The 16,862-nt window shown below is 39.8% G+C and overlaps 1 protein-coding gene across 7 annotated transcripts in view; it reads left to right on the plus strand.

Annotated features, from left to right (window-relative positions):
• The window catches only part of KIZ (kizuna centrosomal protein), a 120,501-nt gene that overhangs the window by 9,034 nt on the left and 94,605 nt on the right, over positions 1 to 16,862 (plus strand). For 3 of the 7 annotated variants that reach the window (XM_050745434.1, XM_050745436.1, XM_050745435.1), the window contains exons 3-4: positions 1,374 to 1,536; positions 10,656 to 10,745. The exons of 1 other annotated variant lie outside the window; for it this stretch is intronic. In XM_050745434.1, coding sequence (XP_050601391.1) covers positions 1,374 to 1,536; positions 10,656 to 10,745 — 253 coding nt within the window. The remainder of the gene's footprint in view (positions 1 to 1,373; positions 1,537 to 10,655; positions 10,746 to 16,862) is intronic. 3 more of the 7 variants (XM_050745440.1, XM_050745439.1, XM_050745437.1) reach the window with 2 other exon arrangements.

The raw sequence follows: 16,862 nt of genomic DNA on the forward strand, positions 1-16,862 counted from the left end.
TGGCCCTTTCAGCTAGGTCAGGTTGCCCAGTGTCTAGAAGTCCTTTTTAGTTTCCCTCATAGCATTCATCCCATATTTACTTATTTCATTGTTTCCTTTGTTGACCTTAGCTGAAAGACTTTTATCTTTGGAGTGCTGAATATATGGATGATTGCATGGGTAGATGAGTTACTCAGTCATGCGGTCAGCTTTGAAGGTTAATGTGCTAGCTGGAATGGAACTAGAATTGGGATGGAGAGGCATGGTACAGTTGTACCCACTCCATGTAGACACCACCAGCAGCAGCTTTACTGAGTGCCGGAGTGTGAACGACAGTATGTTAGGTTCTACCTCCATTACAGTTACTCTCGTCAAAAATGCAGAGACACGGGCAGCAATAAGACCAGTCTTCAGTTTTTATTCAGAAAGAAAAATGAAGACAGCCAACCATGGTCAAAGCATGGAATTATTAACACGATAAAGACTTTCTTGAAAATTGTTGTTAAACAACTTTGGACATCTCCAGCATCTTTGCAAATCTTTGTTTTGATTCAAACAAATATTCAAAAAAATGTTTTGAATATTTTTGTCATTTTAAAATTTATTTTTGTTTGATGAAAGAATATTGAATAATTTATTGAGCCAACAGTTGAAATGCTGTATAACAGGGAAGAAGAGTTAGGATTAACGGCGTTGGTACCATGAGAAAAGTCGACTGCACAACTTGAACTATCCCATATGTCTTTGTATGTACAGAAAAATTGGAATGCAGAGTATGTTTTTGCTATTATACTTTGGATAAGAGTCTTAAAGGTTTTTTCACAGTTGGAGTAGTTACAGTCCATATATTATTATAAAATGTTTTAATAGTGAATTATATTGTTGCAATTTCTAACAAGTATGTTTGTGTTATCTAAATGAGAGCTTTTGGTATTTTAACATTTTAAAATTTCTTTTAAATTTCTTAATTTTATGGATTGTGATTTGTAGTTTGATTTAATTCCTTATGAGCAGTTATTTTTGAAATAGTTGTGTATAAGAATCTTAGTGAGCCATTCGTCAAACATGTCCACATAGACACGACTCTTGAAATCACATTTAATTTTGAGAAATAACTCCATAGAAATCTTTACTGTGTGAATGTTAGAATGTGGTCTTGTATATATTTCTCAGGGGAGTTGTGCTTAGAGGAAACCGATATGATAGCTCAGTGGTACTGCATTAATTTTCTCTCTCCAAAAATGTGTATATGCATTTTGTCCTTTGGGTTTTAGTGGTTTGGGTAAAATATCTTAGAATACATTGTCTCATTAACAATTTTTATAAAGAAAATTCTCTTTCTTAGATTTGTCCAAGTCTAGTCCATTGTTTTAAAACTGCTTTTAATTTTCTAGAGTTAAGCTGAAATATGTAAAACTAAAGAATTATCTGAAGGAAATATGTGAATCTGAAAAGAAGGCTCGTACTCGAAACCAAGAATATTTAAAGCGATTTGAGCGTGTCCAAGCTCATGTTGTACACTTCACCACAAATACAGAGAAGCTTCAAAAACTGAAGGTGACTTCCTGTTTTTTACTATGTTTTATTTTATTTATTTATTTATTTATTTATTTATTTTTTCCAAGATGGGGCCTCAATGTGTTACCCAGGCTAGACTTGAACTCCTGGGCTTAAGCATTCCTCCTGTCTCAACCTCCTGAGTAGCTGGGATTACAGATGCACACCCCATGTAGCTGTGTACCTTCTGAGTAGCTGAAATTACAGGTGTACACCCCATGTAGCTGTGTACCTCCCGAGTAGCTGAGATTACAGATGCACACCTCATACAGCTGTGTACCTCCCGAGTAGCTGAGATTACAGGTGCACACCCCATGTAGCTGTGTACCACCCGAGTAGCTAAGATTACAGGTGCACACCCCATGTAGCTGCGTACCACTCGAGTAGCTGAGATTACAGGTGCACACCCCAGGTTTATGTTTTGTTTTTAATCTTTTTTTTGCTAAAATGAGAAATAATGAGTAGTAATTTTCAGATCAGTGGTAGTCACTAATGTTTAGTTGTTCATACTTAGGATTAAGTATCAGCTTTTTCTGTGAATTACCGTATGGCTAAATTTTATCAGAGAACTTGAAACTGCATTTTCCAAGATTCTTCTTTAGTTGAGGAATCAATGGGATATCTGTAACACAGGCAAGATCACTAGCCAGTACCTGGCACGGTGTAATGCATGGTATTTGTTGGCTGAATGACTGAATTTGAGCAGCATTGGGGTTCCCTCTAGAAACTGATTCTGTCTTGAAAGGGTTCTTTTTCTGTGATCTGGGCCCCTCTCTGGCAAACAGTGCATTGGGACAGCAGTAAAGATAGAACTGTCCCCAAGGAGTTTACCTTCATGCTCCTGGACTGTGTGACCCAGAGTAACTGCCCTTGCAGCCCTCTCTTGTTCTGGCACCTTTTTCCCCTTGAAGTGCAGGTGCTTGGCTACCTGCTGCTGCTTGGCTACCTGCTGCTCCACAAATTAGGCCAAGTGTGGAGGGCCAGGAGCTAGGCCTTTATCCTCACCATTTCCACTGGTCAGGTGTTGTCCAGTTTAACCCACCTTAACATTGATCACAGGAGGAGTTGAATTCAGTATTCTGCCTGCTAGCCTGCTACTGAGCCCCCCTACCTTTTTTTTTCTTTTGCCCTGCAGTTTTTCTTCAGCCTTTTATTATAAAATTATCAGATACACAGAAGAGTTAACATAATTATTGTGATGAACACTCATAATTCTCCATTTAGATGCAGTAATTTTAAATATCTTGTTGTATTTGCTTTGTATATATTTTTTCTTTTCTCTGAGCCATTGAAAGTCTGCTGCAGGCGTCATGACATTTCTTTCCTAAGCATTTGAGCATGGATCTCCTAAATGCAGGGGCAGTCTCCTACATAATCATACCATTATCACATCTAAGAAGATTAAAAATGATTTCATAATATTTTGTTTTTTGAGACAGGGCCTCACCCTGTCATCCAGGCTGAAGTGCAGTGGCGTGATCATGGCTTATGGTAGCCTCAACCTTCTAGGCTCAAGCAAGCCTCCTTCCTCAGCCTTAAGTTGGGGCTATAGGTGTGCACTACCATGCCTGGCTAATTTTTTAGTTTTTGTAGAGATGAGGTCTATGTTGCCCAGGCTGGTCTTGAACTCGCGGTCTCAAGCAATTCTCCTGACTTGGCCTCCCAGAGTGCTGGAATTACAGGTTTGAGCCACTGCACCCAGACATAATATTATTTAATATTCAGCTCATATTTGGATTTCCCCACTTCTCCCAAAAAGTAACTTATTTTTCCAGACCAGGAGCCAACTAGGGCTCACGTATTGTTTTTTGCGTTATTGATTATTGTGCCTTTTTTGTCTCTTTTAATTGAATTTAGTCTCCTACCATTCCTCCTTTTTTTTCCCCATGTAATTGGCTGTTTTGAAAAGGCAGTTCATCTGCTTGTAGAATGATCCACATTCTGAATCTAAGGCATCATTTAACTTGCACAGCATCCCCTGTATTTCCTGTGGACTGGAAATGTGGTCTATACAAGCACTGTCCAATAGAATTTTCTGCAGTGATGGCAATGTTCTGTATATATACTGATGCTATCTAATACAGCTACTGCTCATATATGGCTATTGAGCACTTAAAATGTGGTTTGTGACACTGAAGACTGTATTTTTAATTTTGCCAATTTTAATTAATTTTAATTTAAACAGTTACAGCTGAGGTTATACTTCCAACTGCATCCCATCAGGAGGCCGATGATGTCAGGTGGCCCCTGGGTGAGGCTGACTTTGACCCATTGGTTAAGATGATGATCTCTAGTTGTCCCTATTGTAAGGTACAGTTTTTTCCCTTTGCATGTTAGTAACTAATCTGTGGAGTGATGAGTTGGCATCATGGGAATATTGTGTTCCTCAATATCCTTTTACCTAATCGTTTTAGGACCCATAGATGAGCCTTGCCTGAACCAGTTATTTCTAGTGGAGGTTTTGAAAAATCGTGATTTTCTGTTTTATTGTATCTTCTGTTAACTGGCTTTCCTCTATAACAAAGAGCGTTTTCCCTATTTTCTTTCTTTCACCCCCCCCCCTTTTTTTTAGCCTACAACAGCACCTGGTATTCCCAGGAGTCTCCCATCCAAGTATGAAAAAGGCCCAACCCTGCTTAGCCTTCAAGATCAGATGAGAGCAAACGTGTTCAGGGTGGTATGGCCATAGACCCCCTTTTTTTTTTAATGTTATGATGGACTTGTGAATTTCTATTTACTAGTATGTTATCAATTACAGTAATTATTCTTTCTGTCATTTTATTGTCTTATATTTGGCCAGTGGGAGTCTCTCTAGATTGGCTCCTGTGTCCTTTTGACATAACCCCCTTAATTCTGAGCCTTCTTTGATCTGGGGCATAACAAGATATTCCAGGTTCACCTCACATTTTTTCTCCCTCAGATATGGAATTAGCCTCCTATCCAAGGAGCTGTGGTTCTTTTTAATGGAGAGGGGTATTTAGAAACCAAGATATACAGTTAAATGTGCTCAGGCAACAGCAAGTTTTAGCTCCCCATTTTTTTATTTTAGTATTCGTGAAAAATGTTTAAAGTTCAAAAAAAGTTGTCAGTATCAATGTTGTAAACCACTTGTCAAAGATTTCATGGAGAAAATGAAAGTGATGGGCAAAGGAGGGAATTTTGTCTTCCCAATAAAATAAAGGAAAAATAGAAAATTTCTGCTGATTTTCATATTAAGGCTTCATTTAATTGTTGATTTCTTATTATGGCCAAATTTGAGAGGAAGGAATTTGAAGGGAAGAATCATCTTTTAAAGTTTTTTTATATTGAGAGCATTCATTTTATAAAAAGGATATGTTATAAAAAACTTGTATGAGCTACTAAAGACTGTCAACATGGGGGACCATTTTAACGTGACAAACTAGATAGGAATATGAAAAGCTCTATTAATAAATATGGTTCAAAAATTATGTAGATATTCCTTTTTTGAATTTTGGATGAGGAATGCCTTTAAAAAAAAAAATTCTTCTAGTAGCATAAAAGGCCAAATCATGGCACTACACTCGGGAAGGATGTGAGTTCCATGGAGAACTCGACTTTGACAGTCACCCTAGGTCCAAAGCCAATGTTTGTTGTGTCCCTACGAACCCAGATAGCAATGTCAGAGACCCCACCAGTGATCCCACCTTCAGCAGGCTGTGCAGTGAGCTGAGGTTCAACATAGGGGATGTTTGTCTCTGGTGTTTTCCCATTTCTTTCTGCTTCTTCCTTTTGGGCCAGTGTCCAGTGGTGGCCCAGGTATGCCAGAACCACTTGTCTCCTCTTAATGCTGCCCATCCAGGTATCAGATCTTTACCTCCTTTCTTGATTGACCTCAAATAAGTCTTAGGAGAAAGGTGTTCACAATGCATTGCCCACACACCCCAAAATGCCACAGGTATTTCACCTTGAACAGACTACAGCTAATACACATGAGCTTCAAATTGGTAGAATTCCAGAAAGTGAAACCAAGTGAAGCCGTGTGAGAGAAGTGGGGATTTTGCCCAAATTGATACCAAGTGAGTTTCTCCCACTTTGTAGAGGTGGGCTGGGCCCAGTTCGTCATATAATGTTAAAATCTCTTAAAATGAGCTAATTGCTGAAAACACTGTCAACTGGTTTTATGACTCATAATACTTTATTTGGAGGCCTATAATAATTTTTAGGGCTTATAAAGGATATTGACGTGTTATGTAGTTTTGAAAATATAGTGTTATATCTATGTTGCTACTTGTCAGTTGGATAAAGGGGCTGAATAAACAGTTCAAAAATGTAAATATTAGGTCTGGGCATGGTGGCTCATGCCTGTAATCCCAGTGCTTTAGGAGGCTGAGGTGGGAGGATCACTTAAGGCCAGGAATTCGAGACCAGCCTGGGCAACATAGTGAGACCCCATCTGCACAAAAGATTTAAAAATTAGCCAACTCTGGGGGTGTGCACCAGTAGTCTCAGCTGCTCAGGAATCTGAGATGGGGAGAGGATCATTTGAGCCCAGGAGGTTGAGGCTATAGTGAGCTATGATGGTGGCACTGCAGTCTAGCCCTGGTGACAGAGCAAGACCCTGTCTCTCCAAAAAAAATTAATAATAATAAAATAAATTTTAAAAAACCTAAGAATGTAAATATTAGTATTAATGCTGTGAGGAGTGTGCCCTCCTCTCCCTCATTCCGCCCCCCTGCTCCCTGTATTTGCTGCTTTTGTAAAAGGGGCCCCAGTTGGTCCTAACTTAAAGCAGTTTCACTCAGGTGCCCATTATCCTTGTCTCAGGTTGGGTTCTCCCTGAAGTAGACCTGGAGAACAGGGATTTGACAGTAAGTGGTTTATTTGGGAGATAAGGAATATCAGTAGGCAAGGGGGGATTAAGCCAGCTACCATAGTCAGCCCGGCGCCGAATCCTACAGGGAACTTCTGGCAAGTGGTTTGCACATTTGGGATATGTGTCCAGCAGCTCCTAAGCAGCATTGATTGAGGACTGATGGGCAAGGTTGTAGGTGGTAGGAAATTAACCAAACGCTCCCCAGAGCAGCATTCCCAGGTTCTGAGAAGCCTTAGGCATGGAGCCCCAGATTCCAGAACTTAGGAGTGACCAGAAAAGTCCCAGGGACGTGTGTAGAACAGCATCTGCCTTAGCCTCTCTCATGGCAATATTGCCAGGCATGGGGCTGACATGTCAGGGCATTCGGGGAGGATCCCCATAGCAGGCACAAGAGTCTTCATCTGGTTAGGTCTCTCCTTGGCCTGAAATGCTGGCTAAGGCTTTTCAGGACAAAGTCCAGACGCTGGTCTCTGCCTGCACAGAGCAGCCTCACCCTTATTACTCCTCCCAACACGTGCGCACACACATGCGCGCACACACACACACTCTCTCTCTCTCTCTGTCTGTCTCTCTCACACAAATACACAGACATGTGCACATTTTTTCTCCCCATCTTTCCCTAATTTGTCCCCTTCCATCTTCTCCTGCCATCCCCATTTCTCTCTCTTATCTCTCTCTCCCCACTCTCCTATTCCTGTCTCCTTGCCTCTTCTTACCCCCAAATCTGTCTCTTCCAGATCCTCTAACTCTTCCACCCCCATATCTTCCCACTGTCTCTCTACATCTTTATCTCCCGCACACGTACACACACACACACTCTCTCTCTCTCTGTCTCACACACACAGTCTTACATCATCCACAGTACTTTAAGCATGCTGAACAATTTGCATTTCCTTGAAAGCACCACATTATCTCATACCTCCTTCAATTAGAAGGCCTTTTTCCCCCTGCCCTGCCTTAGGTCTGTGTCATAATTATCTCAGTAAGCACTTCCTTCATGGTATTATAATTGTTTACATGTCTGTTTTCCCACTTCACTGTGAGCTCCTTGTCTTATTATTTCAATGCTCTCAGTATCTGACCCAGAATATGGCACATAATAAGCACTCAGTAAGCATCGAGACTTCCCCCTTGACTGAAATTAATTCTTCCGTATTTTTTATCTCATTCTGTTATGGACCATGAACTAGTATGTGAGAACTAATGTGGTATTGATGATACTCTTTATTATACCTTCCCAGTTAGCATTTCTGTTTAATAGCAGAGGGGTTTTGAATATATAATGTCATTATTTAAAGATGTGATTCTCCAGGCCTGGACAACATGATGAGAACCTGCAAAAAAATAGAAAAAGTTAGCTAGACGTGGTGGCATGTGCTCTAGTCCCAGCTATTGGCGAACTGAGGTAGGAAGATTTATTAAGCCTGGGAGGTTGAAGGACAGTGAGCTGTGATCATGCCACTGCACTCCAGCCTGGGTGACAGAGCAAGACCTTGTCTCAAAAAAAAAAAAAAAGTAAAGTAAAATAGATGTGTTTATTCTTGAAAATTCAGTCATTAGGTTATGTATGCTTATAAGGGGCTAATATTTGAGAACACATCTTTTGAACTCTGATTTGATTTCTACTAAGGATTGTGACAGACATTGTGAGCAGGGCACAACCTTCAGGCCCCTGGAGGACAAAGTGTGTAGCACATACCATTTTTTATCAACCAGAGTGTCTTGCCTGTTAATATACATTAGTTGAACAAATAAACGTTCCCCCATATCTTTGGTAAAAGTTCACGATCTAAGAGGAAGCACAGATACTGGAAAAAAATAGGAGAAGAGAAAACAAAAGACTGTGAATCTTAGTCGCGTCTCTCGTACTGACCTGAGGATAAAATCAGCCCATTATGTAACTCTCTGTACCCATTTCCTCAACTCTGATATGAGGAGACATGGCCAGCAGATTTTAAATGTCAATTCAGTTCAATTATTCACTTATTCTGTAACTTGAGAATTAGCTGAGCAACCCTGAAAAACAATGAAAAAGGAAGTCTGTGGCAAAAAAAAGGTAGTAGTGACACTCTCAGGCAAACAGTAAAGTGATTGAAGGGAAACTGACGGAAGTGAAAATACAGAAAGTAACGTAATGGAAAACGTTTGTGAGCTTGGAGAGAAATCCCAGAGACCAGAAACTTCTGCGAGAACCTCCATCAACCCCCAGTCATTGTTAACAGATTTCATTAATTCCACTGAAATAAATTACTTGTGCATAGTGAGGAAGTAAATGGGAAGGTCCTACTAAGTTTAGGTGGGCAGCATCAAGCCAATGCTGTGAAGCAATACGGTGACAGACAGAACAAGTTACCTGATGGATTAACTCAGTGCTCTTGGGTTTATTAAAACAGTTTTCTCGGGTTGGGGCTGGGAAGATAAGGGAATTATTTATCCCTAGAGGGGCTCCAGACCAGGAGATGTTACTGGTGCATAAGTAGGCTCTGGAGAGCACTGTGGAAAACTCCTGCTTTCCAGTGTTCAGGACATGGATAATAACCAGGTGTTGTATAGAAAAATAAAAAGGAAAAAAAGAAAAAAGAGAACAAAGCATTTTTTGATGGAAATCCATGGTCCTAGGGGATGCAGGCTTACAGTCTGTATCAATCATTAATTTATCATTGTATCTCTGCAACTTCATTGTGCCATTTCTATTTGCATTGTTTAGAAAAAGAGTATCTACAGTTTAGTGACTTTTTCAGTTGCATTGAGAGCAATCTAAATTGGGCTCTTCAAGATACTTCTTTCTGTTCTTTAGGAAGACTTTATGCAGTTATCACTTCCTTTTTCCTTCAGCAAAATGAATTGAATAAAACTCTCATATTTCTTTGAGAAAGTGCTCTGTCTTTGGAAGGTATGGCTCTGAAATGATCCTATAATGAGGAAATCAGGTACAATGCTCATTGATCTCAAAGAGCATAAGAAAACATTTGTAGTCACAGGAAAAAAGAATTTTTGTTTAACCTGTAATTGTTTGTTTGTATTGTAATTCATCCCCCATTTCTTTTTTGAGATACTGTCCCTTGGAATCTGTAAGGGATATCTGTTTAAAGCTCTTGTGGTTAAAATGTAAACACCTCCAAGTTCAAAGGAATAGATATGGAACAGAGAGACGTAAATTGTATCTTCATTATTGCTTTATCTATTCTTAGTTTATTATTTTATCATTTGTACTGGCCTTATAAAATTTTCATTTAATTGGGTATCTATTTAGAGAATTACTGCCATCTATCATATTAATAGTACTCTGCTGGTTAAAAAAAATCCATACCTAACTGTTACTAACAATGAGACAGCATATATTAATAATACCTTTCAGAATATTTTGAGAGAAACAAATCAGTTTGGTTATTAGTGCCCATTCGTTTTTTGTGTGTCAGAACAAAGCTTGGGCCTATTTTATGTTCAATCAGAGAACTAAGGAAACAGCTTTCAATTTCATCATCTCATAGGTGTGTTTCTAATTACAGTGCATACCTGCCTAATTTAGAAAATGTTCTGATACTTATCTGTGATGGACCACAATACATGACTTTTTTAAGGCTTTAATTACTAGCATACTGAATCAAAGTGCTTTTTTATGCCTTGCTTTTAAGAAAAAGTCATTTTAAGATTGAATCACTTTCACCAATTATAGTGTGGTAATGATGCAGACATCTTTATGTAGTTATTAGTGCCAGAGCAAACTGGATTCTGATCATTGATGTCTGCAGTATATTTTTATTCATAGAAAATGGAATTTGTTTTAAGTTGATGATCTAGCAAGTATACTCAATTGCTGTGACGATCAGAATCATGATATTTTGTAGATATCATACAGATAAGAAATCAGTAGGATTGATTTTTTTTTTCTTTTGTTTGGGGCAAAACTTCTAAAAGGAAACACTGTCTAATGTGTTACTTTCATAATAAAGGAATTGAATTTTTGTGATAAAGTATCAAACTGTATACATATATATGTGTGTGTGTGTGTATATATATATAAAGATTTTATTCGCTAAGTTGATGAAAGTAAAAAATCCATCAAATCTTATTTTATTTAAAAATTGTGGCATTTTGTAAAATTCAACTTTCGATATGTGTTATTTGCAAAATTGTTCATTTTCTAAGATAAGGTGAATTTCGTGGCAACATCAGCTTTTACTTTCTACTTCAGTGTTCCCTGTATGTTGTAAAGACTGCAGTATACAGACAGGTGCTAGTTGTAAAAATATTTATCACAAAATCAAACTTTGTTTATATTTAGCTTGAATATGAGACTCAAATTAAGAAGATGCTACTCTCAAAAGATAGTCTGGGACTAAAAGGTGAACTGAAAGATGAAGACAGAGAAAAGGTAATAAACTAAATTGATAACCTTTCTGTTAACAGAGGAGTTCTGGAGTGTTTATATTTTAAGATATTGTTTTAAATAAAATCATCTTATTAGAAAGATCCATTTGATTAAACCTTAAGTGATTAAAGATTTTTGCTTACAGAATATTGCTTTAATGTCTAATTAAGTTTGCTGAAAGAGAGTTACTTTGGGAAGAAAGGATAGACTCTAAAGAAAACCTCAATGTTGTCAGTAGGTAAAATTATTTTTCTAAATCATGCCTTGTAGCTGCTCTTTTCTTAGTTTGAGAAGTGTTTTAAATGAAAAGTAAACAAAATATGGCATTTTGATTCTTTTATTTGTGTGAATATATATAATTCTGTACATTTTAACCTTTGCACAGAAAAAGTGGAAAGAACAGATTGCATATCTAAGCAATAGACAAAAAGATCGGCAAGGAATACTTAAATAAATTCTGCTATGTATCTGCTGTAATGCAGGCTTCTAATCCTCCCGCCTATCTCCATATAAATGATTCTGTTCAAGACCATAGATGTTTTCTTCACTAAAAGCAGTAAAGCTCTTTTAGATGAAATGTCTAAAAACATCTTGTAATAACTTGGAGCATGCTGGCAAGAGTAGTCACTTGTGACTATGTGTGAAACCCCCTCAGCCAGTCGATATTGTAATAAGCAAAAATGGTAGCATCACTCCATTATTCAGAAAAGCCAACAGCGTGCTTGTTCCTTAGGCTGCAGCATTCATTAAGAAAAGCTTACTGGGCTGAAAGCTGGAAACAGATGATAACGGGATATGATTTTCATATTTAATGCTTTCCTTGGAAGAGTATGTGTGCTACAGATTGATAGAAGAATCAACTGCTACTTTACTAAAAGACTTTCAGGTTTGCCCTATAGCTACCGATGGAATCATTCAGCCAAGAAATTAACTTTTTCTCCTTTTACCTGCTTTATATATCTGCTAAGCAGGCTGCCTGGCTGCCAGTAAATGTTATTATGCAGTTAACTGTTTGGTATTTAAGACTCTTATCAGAAAAGAAACAGAGGCCACACTATTTTGTTTTTATAGTAGGAGGAAGGTTTTAGTTTTTCTTTCTTCCGTGCATTAGCAGGCATTAATCTGAGTTTATAGGAAGTTTTCGTTTTCCTTCCTCATAGATTAAAAAGTTAAAAAAAAACCCTAGAATTTAGAGCATTCTTTAAACTGTAAGATACAAAACACCAAGCCCTAGCAACCTTGACCTATATAAAAAGGCCTTTAATGATAAATGATGAATATGCCATTCGGTGTAGGCCAAATGTGGTATGATGTGATAGACTTTTAAAGCATTCAAGCAGTTTTTCTGTTTGACATTCAGTCATGAAATAATTGGTGTGTTTTAATCTAGAAGCCAGTTAGTTCTTTCTGTGCCTTTCTTGATAGACATATTCTTAGCACAGCAGTGTCAATGGTACTTCAGGAAAACGGAAGCTTTTTTTTTCTTACCCACTGATTCTTTACCTTGCATATAGTTATGGAGTCTCCTTTTAGGACATATTTAAAATTAGGGCAAGAGACATACAGTTGACAACCCCTTAAAATCTTACATATAATAATTAGAAGTCTTTTCATTTATATGGAAAGATGTCATTTCCTTAAAAGCTTTGACTATTGGCTGTATAAGAATCAATTAGGTAACATTTTGAGAAATTTATATTTTGCCTTTTCTAATTTTCCACTGATGTTCAACCAATTAAAAGGTAAATGCATTTCAGCGAAATCATGTTTTAGTGACTCCTTCTATAATTCCTGAACAATTCCTTATCATATGAGTTATGTCTTATTGTTTAGTGGAAATCCAAGCTCGTCGTCTTTGGGCAGTCGTATGAATTGGTCTTGGTCATTGGCCCAGGGCCTTTCGAAGCATAGTACAGTCACTGGTTGAATCAGTAAGTAGTTGTTAGGCATATATTCTGTTTGAGAAGCCACAGTAGGCCACTCTATAAATGCCACAATTTTCTTACCTTCAAAGTGCTTCTCACAAAGCAATGTTCTTTCTAAGGCACAGAATAGTGTGTGATAAAGTGCCAGTCACATGGGACAAGCATGAGCAGTGAGAAGAAAGAAGGTCCTGCTTCCCATGAATTGAGTAACCCCAGGCCTGGTGGAGGAGGTGGTGTGTGAGCTGGCATAGAAGGATGGGCAGGATGCCAGTCAGTGGCAGAAAATGAGCCTGGAAAGCTACCTTGTGGGGTTTGGTGCCTGAAACTATGGTACCAGGCTAAGAACTGAGATTTCCTCTTCGAATTTTGTGTGTGTGTGTGTGTGTGTGTGTGTGTGTGTGTGTGTGTGTGTGTGTGTGTGTTGGGGCCAATGAAGGAAGGACTTGTGAGCAGAGCGGTCACATCCCATGTGTGCAGCTGCGGGAAGATGAGGCTGGCAGTGCTGTGCAGGATGAGCCTGGGGAGGAGTATATGGAGCTGAGGAAATGAGGCTCCATTCAGACAGGAAGAATTAACAGAATGGAGGGCCTGTATTGGGGATGGCCATTGAGGTGGAAAACACTAATAAAGGGGAGAGGATCGATCAAATTGGTGATCATTCTGAATTATAAAAACATATTTTTTAAGTGGCTGTACAGCTTTCAACCATAGGCGGTAACGTGGATGCTAAGAAAAGTCATCAAGTGGTGTGTGTCCATTTTATAAATGTAAAACCCTGGCTCAGTTTTAGTGTAGGACATCTATTGTTTGCTTGCATCCAGTGGCTGCTCTTTAGAATCATACATCACTTAGAAGGGTTAATAGTCTATTCATCTGCCATGCTTGTTTCCACTATGAATTTACTTAGCTTACAAAAATATGTCTTACCAAAAAGGCACATTTCAAGCCCCACTCAAATCCTCACAAATTTTACTATAATAGTTCTTCACCTCTATTATATATATATAATATATATATATATAAAACTATATATATGTATAGTTATTTTTTATTTTGGGGGCAAACTCTGTTTCTAGGCATGTTCTTCTGGTTGAAGAACAGTGACTAGAAAATATACATAAAAACACATAAAAATGTATGTCCTCAAGAAAGATTGAGATGGCATTTTTGAATGAGAGTATACATTTGGGGATGGGGGTTGTGTGGTTTCTTTGAACTATTAGTCTGTGAAATATATTCTACTAGAAGTAGAAGCAAACTGATTATACTCTATCAGGCCTGGATAGGTGTGGAGGATCAGGGAATTTCATCACAGAGCTGAAGGTTTGTGGAGGAGCGTCACTTCCCCTGTGGTCACCCTCTCTGCAAGGATCAGGTGGAGGATGGTTACAAGGGTGTTATTCCCACTTTTTAATACTGGTAGTAACAATGGGTAATAATCACCGCACTTTTACTTTGCCAGGTGCTGTATTAACACTTTATATGTATCTTCTCAGCAACCCTGGAAGTAGAGGATATTGTTGCCCCCATTTTATAGTAATGCTCAGAAAAGTTAGTTAACTCGTCGAAAACTACACAATCAGGCAGAGGCAATATTCAAACCCAGACCATTGGACTTCAGCGTCCGTGCTATTAACCACCTTGCAACAATGCCCTCTAAGGCAGTATGGGTAAAAGGTAGTATGGGTAGCTCTTCAAAAGTTGGAGAAATTCCTGGTGAAATTAAAACTTTAAGTACTACATTTTTACCTAGACTTGAGGGAAGAAATGGTCTTCCTTGGTGCTGTAGTATTTGAGCTGAATCAGGTGAGCCATGGCAAGCAGAGGACCTGCCCCCTAAACTGCCCATGTTTGCAATAAAAGAAGCATCCGTTTCTGTTGGCTTTGTTGGGCAGAAGAAATGCGTTACAGCTCAACTGAAGAAGAACTTGAAGGGAGAAAGCCTGCACAGCCACAGGAGGTGGCTGTGTGCCTGGTATGCAGGGATGAGCTCTGCAGTGGCTTTAGCTACGGATCTGAGCATGTGTCCGAGGTACTCCCAGGAGTAGTGCCACTGCAGGAGAGGCACGTGACAGAGAAGACAACACCCCAGTATGAGATGATGGAAAGGGTTCTTCCATTCCAGATGAGATAGAATGCTGTTCCCAGGATCTGAGCACCATTCATGAGACCAAGGCAGCCACTGTAGGACCTGGCTCATCTCCAAGGAGTAAAGGGACCAGATAGATACCTTGTGTAGGGGAAACTTTATTGAAATAAATATTGCAGCAAGGGGGAAAAGGAATCCTAAAACTATACTGAAGTGTCTCTAATGAAAGAGCAAGTGACTTGAATTGGAATACTCTGGGAAGGACCCTAACACAAGGATTTGAGTGTAAGTAGTTCATTTGGGAGGTGGTCCCAGGAAGCACAGATAGAAAAGAGGGGAAGATGGCAGGGGGAAGGGAAAGTGGGCTGTAAGAGTGTGTGATTGAGTGGGTTATCACTCAGAGCACCTGGCGCTCAGTCCCACTGGGGAACTTTGGATGACTGTATAGGGCATGCCTCGGGGATATCCCATTCGCAGAGTAGGAAAGGGACGTGTTTCCCCTCCAGGTCTGCCACTGCCAGAGTGCTGCGCCTGGCTCCTCTTCTGGTGCTACACAGCAGCTGAGAGAAACGCTCCGGCCAAGAGGCACAGGTGCTTACAGGAGGACACTGGGCAGGTACTGGGATGGTGAGGGCCCAGGGATATGGGCCCGCTCTCTCACACCTCTCACACCTGCTAACAGTGGGTGGAGGAGGTAGAGGTTATTCCTTAGAATTCTCTGTGTAAGCCCGATTTCTTATCCTTACTAGCCCACAGTGCTGCCTTCACCAGCAGCCCCCGTGAATCACTGCTCAACTATAAACAACACAAAAATCTCCCTAAATGGGAGCTCTGAGCAGTTGCCTTCACGGGGAACGTGGCCCTCAGTTCTGCCATTCTCAAAGTTTTGACTGTACTTGATTTAGACAGAACCATGACAAGTCAAAAAGTAGTCTCTCTGTGTTCAGCTGGACCTTTTTATATTGATTTCTTATTTATATGTGTTTGTATTCGGAAAACAGAAGTTAACTCGAATTACACAAATTGTATTTCAAGTCCTGGCCCTAAAACTACATCTGCAGACCTGCAGACGTTTTTTTCAGGAGAGGGTAGAACATGCTCTTCTCTCCCAGCTCATTCAACAGTAAGCTTCCACATGGCGGGGCCTGGCCCCTTCTTCCCTGCCGCACCACCCCACAGCACCCTGCACCTGGTGAGTGATGATGGCCTGCTCACCTGAAAGGAGGAAGAGGGGAGAGCTGCTCTCTGAGTGAAGGGTACTCCCCGTTTCATGTGGTGTTCGAGGGCAGATGACATTTGGACTCTGCACTCCTGCTTTTGGGGGTGCCTTTCAAGGACCTAGTGGGGAATGTGGCTCTGATGGACAGCTCCCCCATAGGTCTTTCAGGCACTGTTCTAAGGACTTTATATATATAGGCATATAGAAATACACATTGGTGGCCGGGCGCGGTGGCTCAAGCCTGTAATCCCAGCACTTTGGGAGGCCGAGACGGGCGGATCACGAGGTCAGGAGATCGAAACCATCCTGGCTAACACGGTGAAACCCCATCTCTATTAAGAAATACAAAAAACTAGCCGGGCGAGGTGGCGGGCGCCTGTAGTCCCAGCTACTCGGGAGGCTGAGGCCAGAGAATGGCGTGAACCCGGGAGGCGGAGCTTGCAGTGAGCTGAGATCCGGCCACTGCACTCCAGCCTGGGCGACAGAGCAAGACTCCGTCTCAAAAAAAAAAAAAAAAAAGAAATACACATTGGTTACAGCAACCTTACAAAATAAAAACTATTTTAATACCCATTTTACAGATTAGGAAATGGGAGCTCAAATAAATTAAGTAACTTAATTTCTCAATCATATAGCTAGTAAGTGGGAGAGTGGTCTGGAGTCTTCATAAATACATCAGTCTGCTTTTCAGTTACTGGGAGAAAGGATTTACTTAGGAAAATGATGGGAGAGGGCCTTTTTTTTAAGGGATTAGCTACTCTCTCATAGTCAAGAAGGAAAGAAAAACAGTATTTTTAAAACTTACCTTTTGTGGAGACATTTGGCTAGCCAGCTATCTTCCTTTGCTCTTCTCTGTGGCAGGATTCTGTGGCAAGTGTATTATGTGA

This window comes from Macaca thibetana, chromosome 10, assembly GCF_024542745.1.
Source record: "Macaca thibetana thibetana isolate TM-01 chromosome 10, ASM2454274v1, whole genome shotgun sequence".
In the NCBI taxonomy this organism is placed as follows: domain Eukaryota; kingdom Metazoa; phylum Chordata; class Mammalia; order Primates; family Cercopithecidae; genus Macaca; species Macaca thibetana.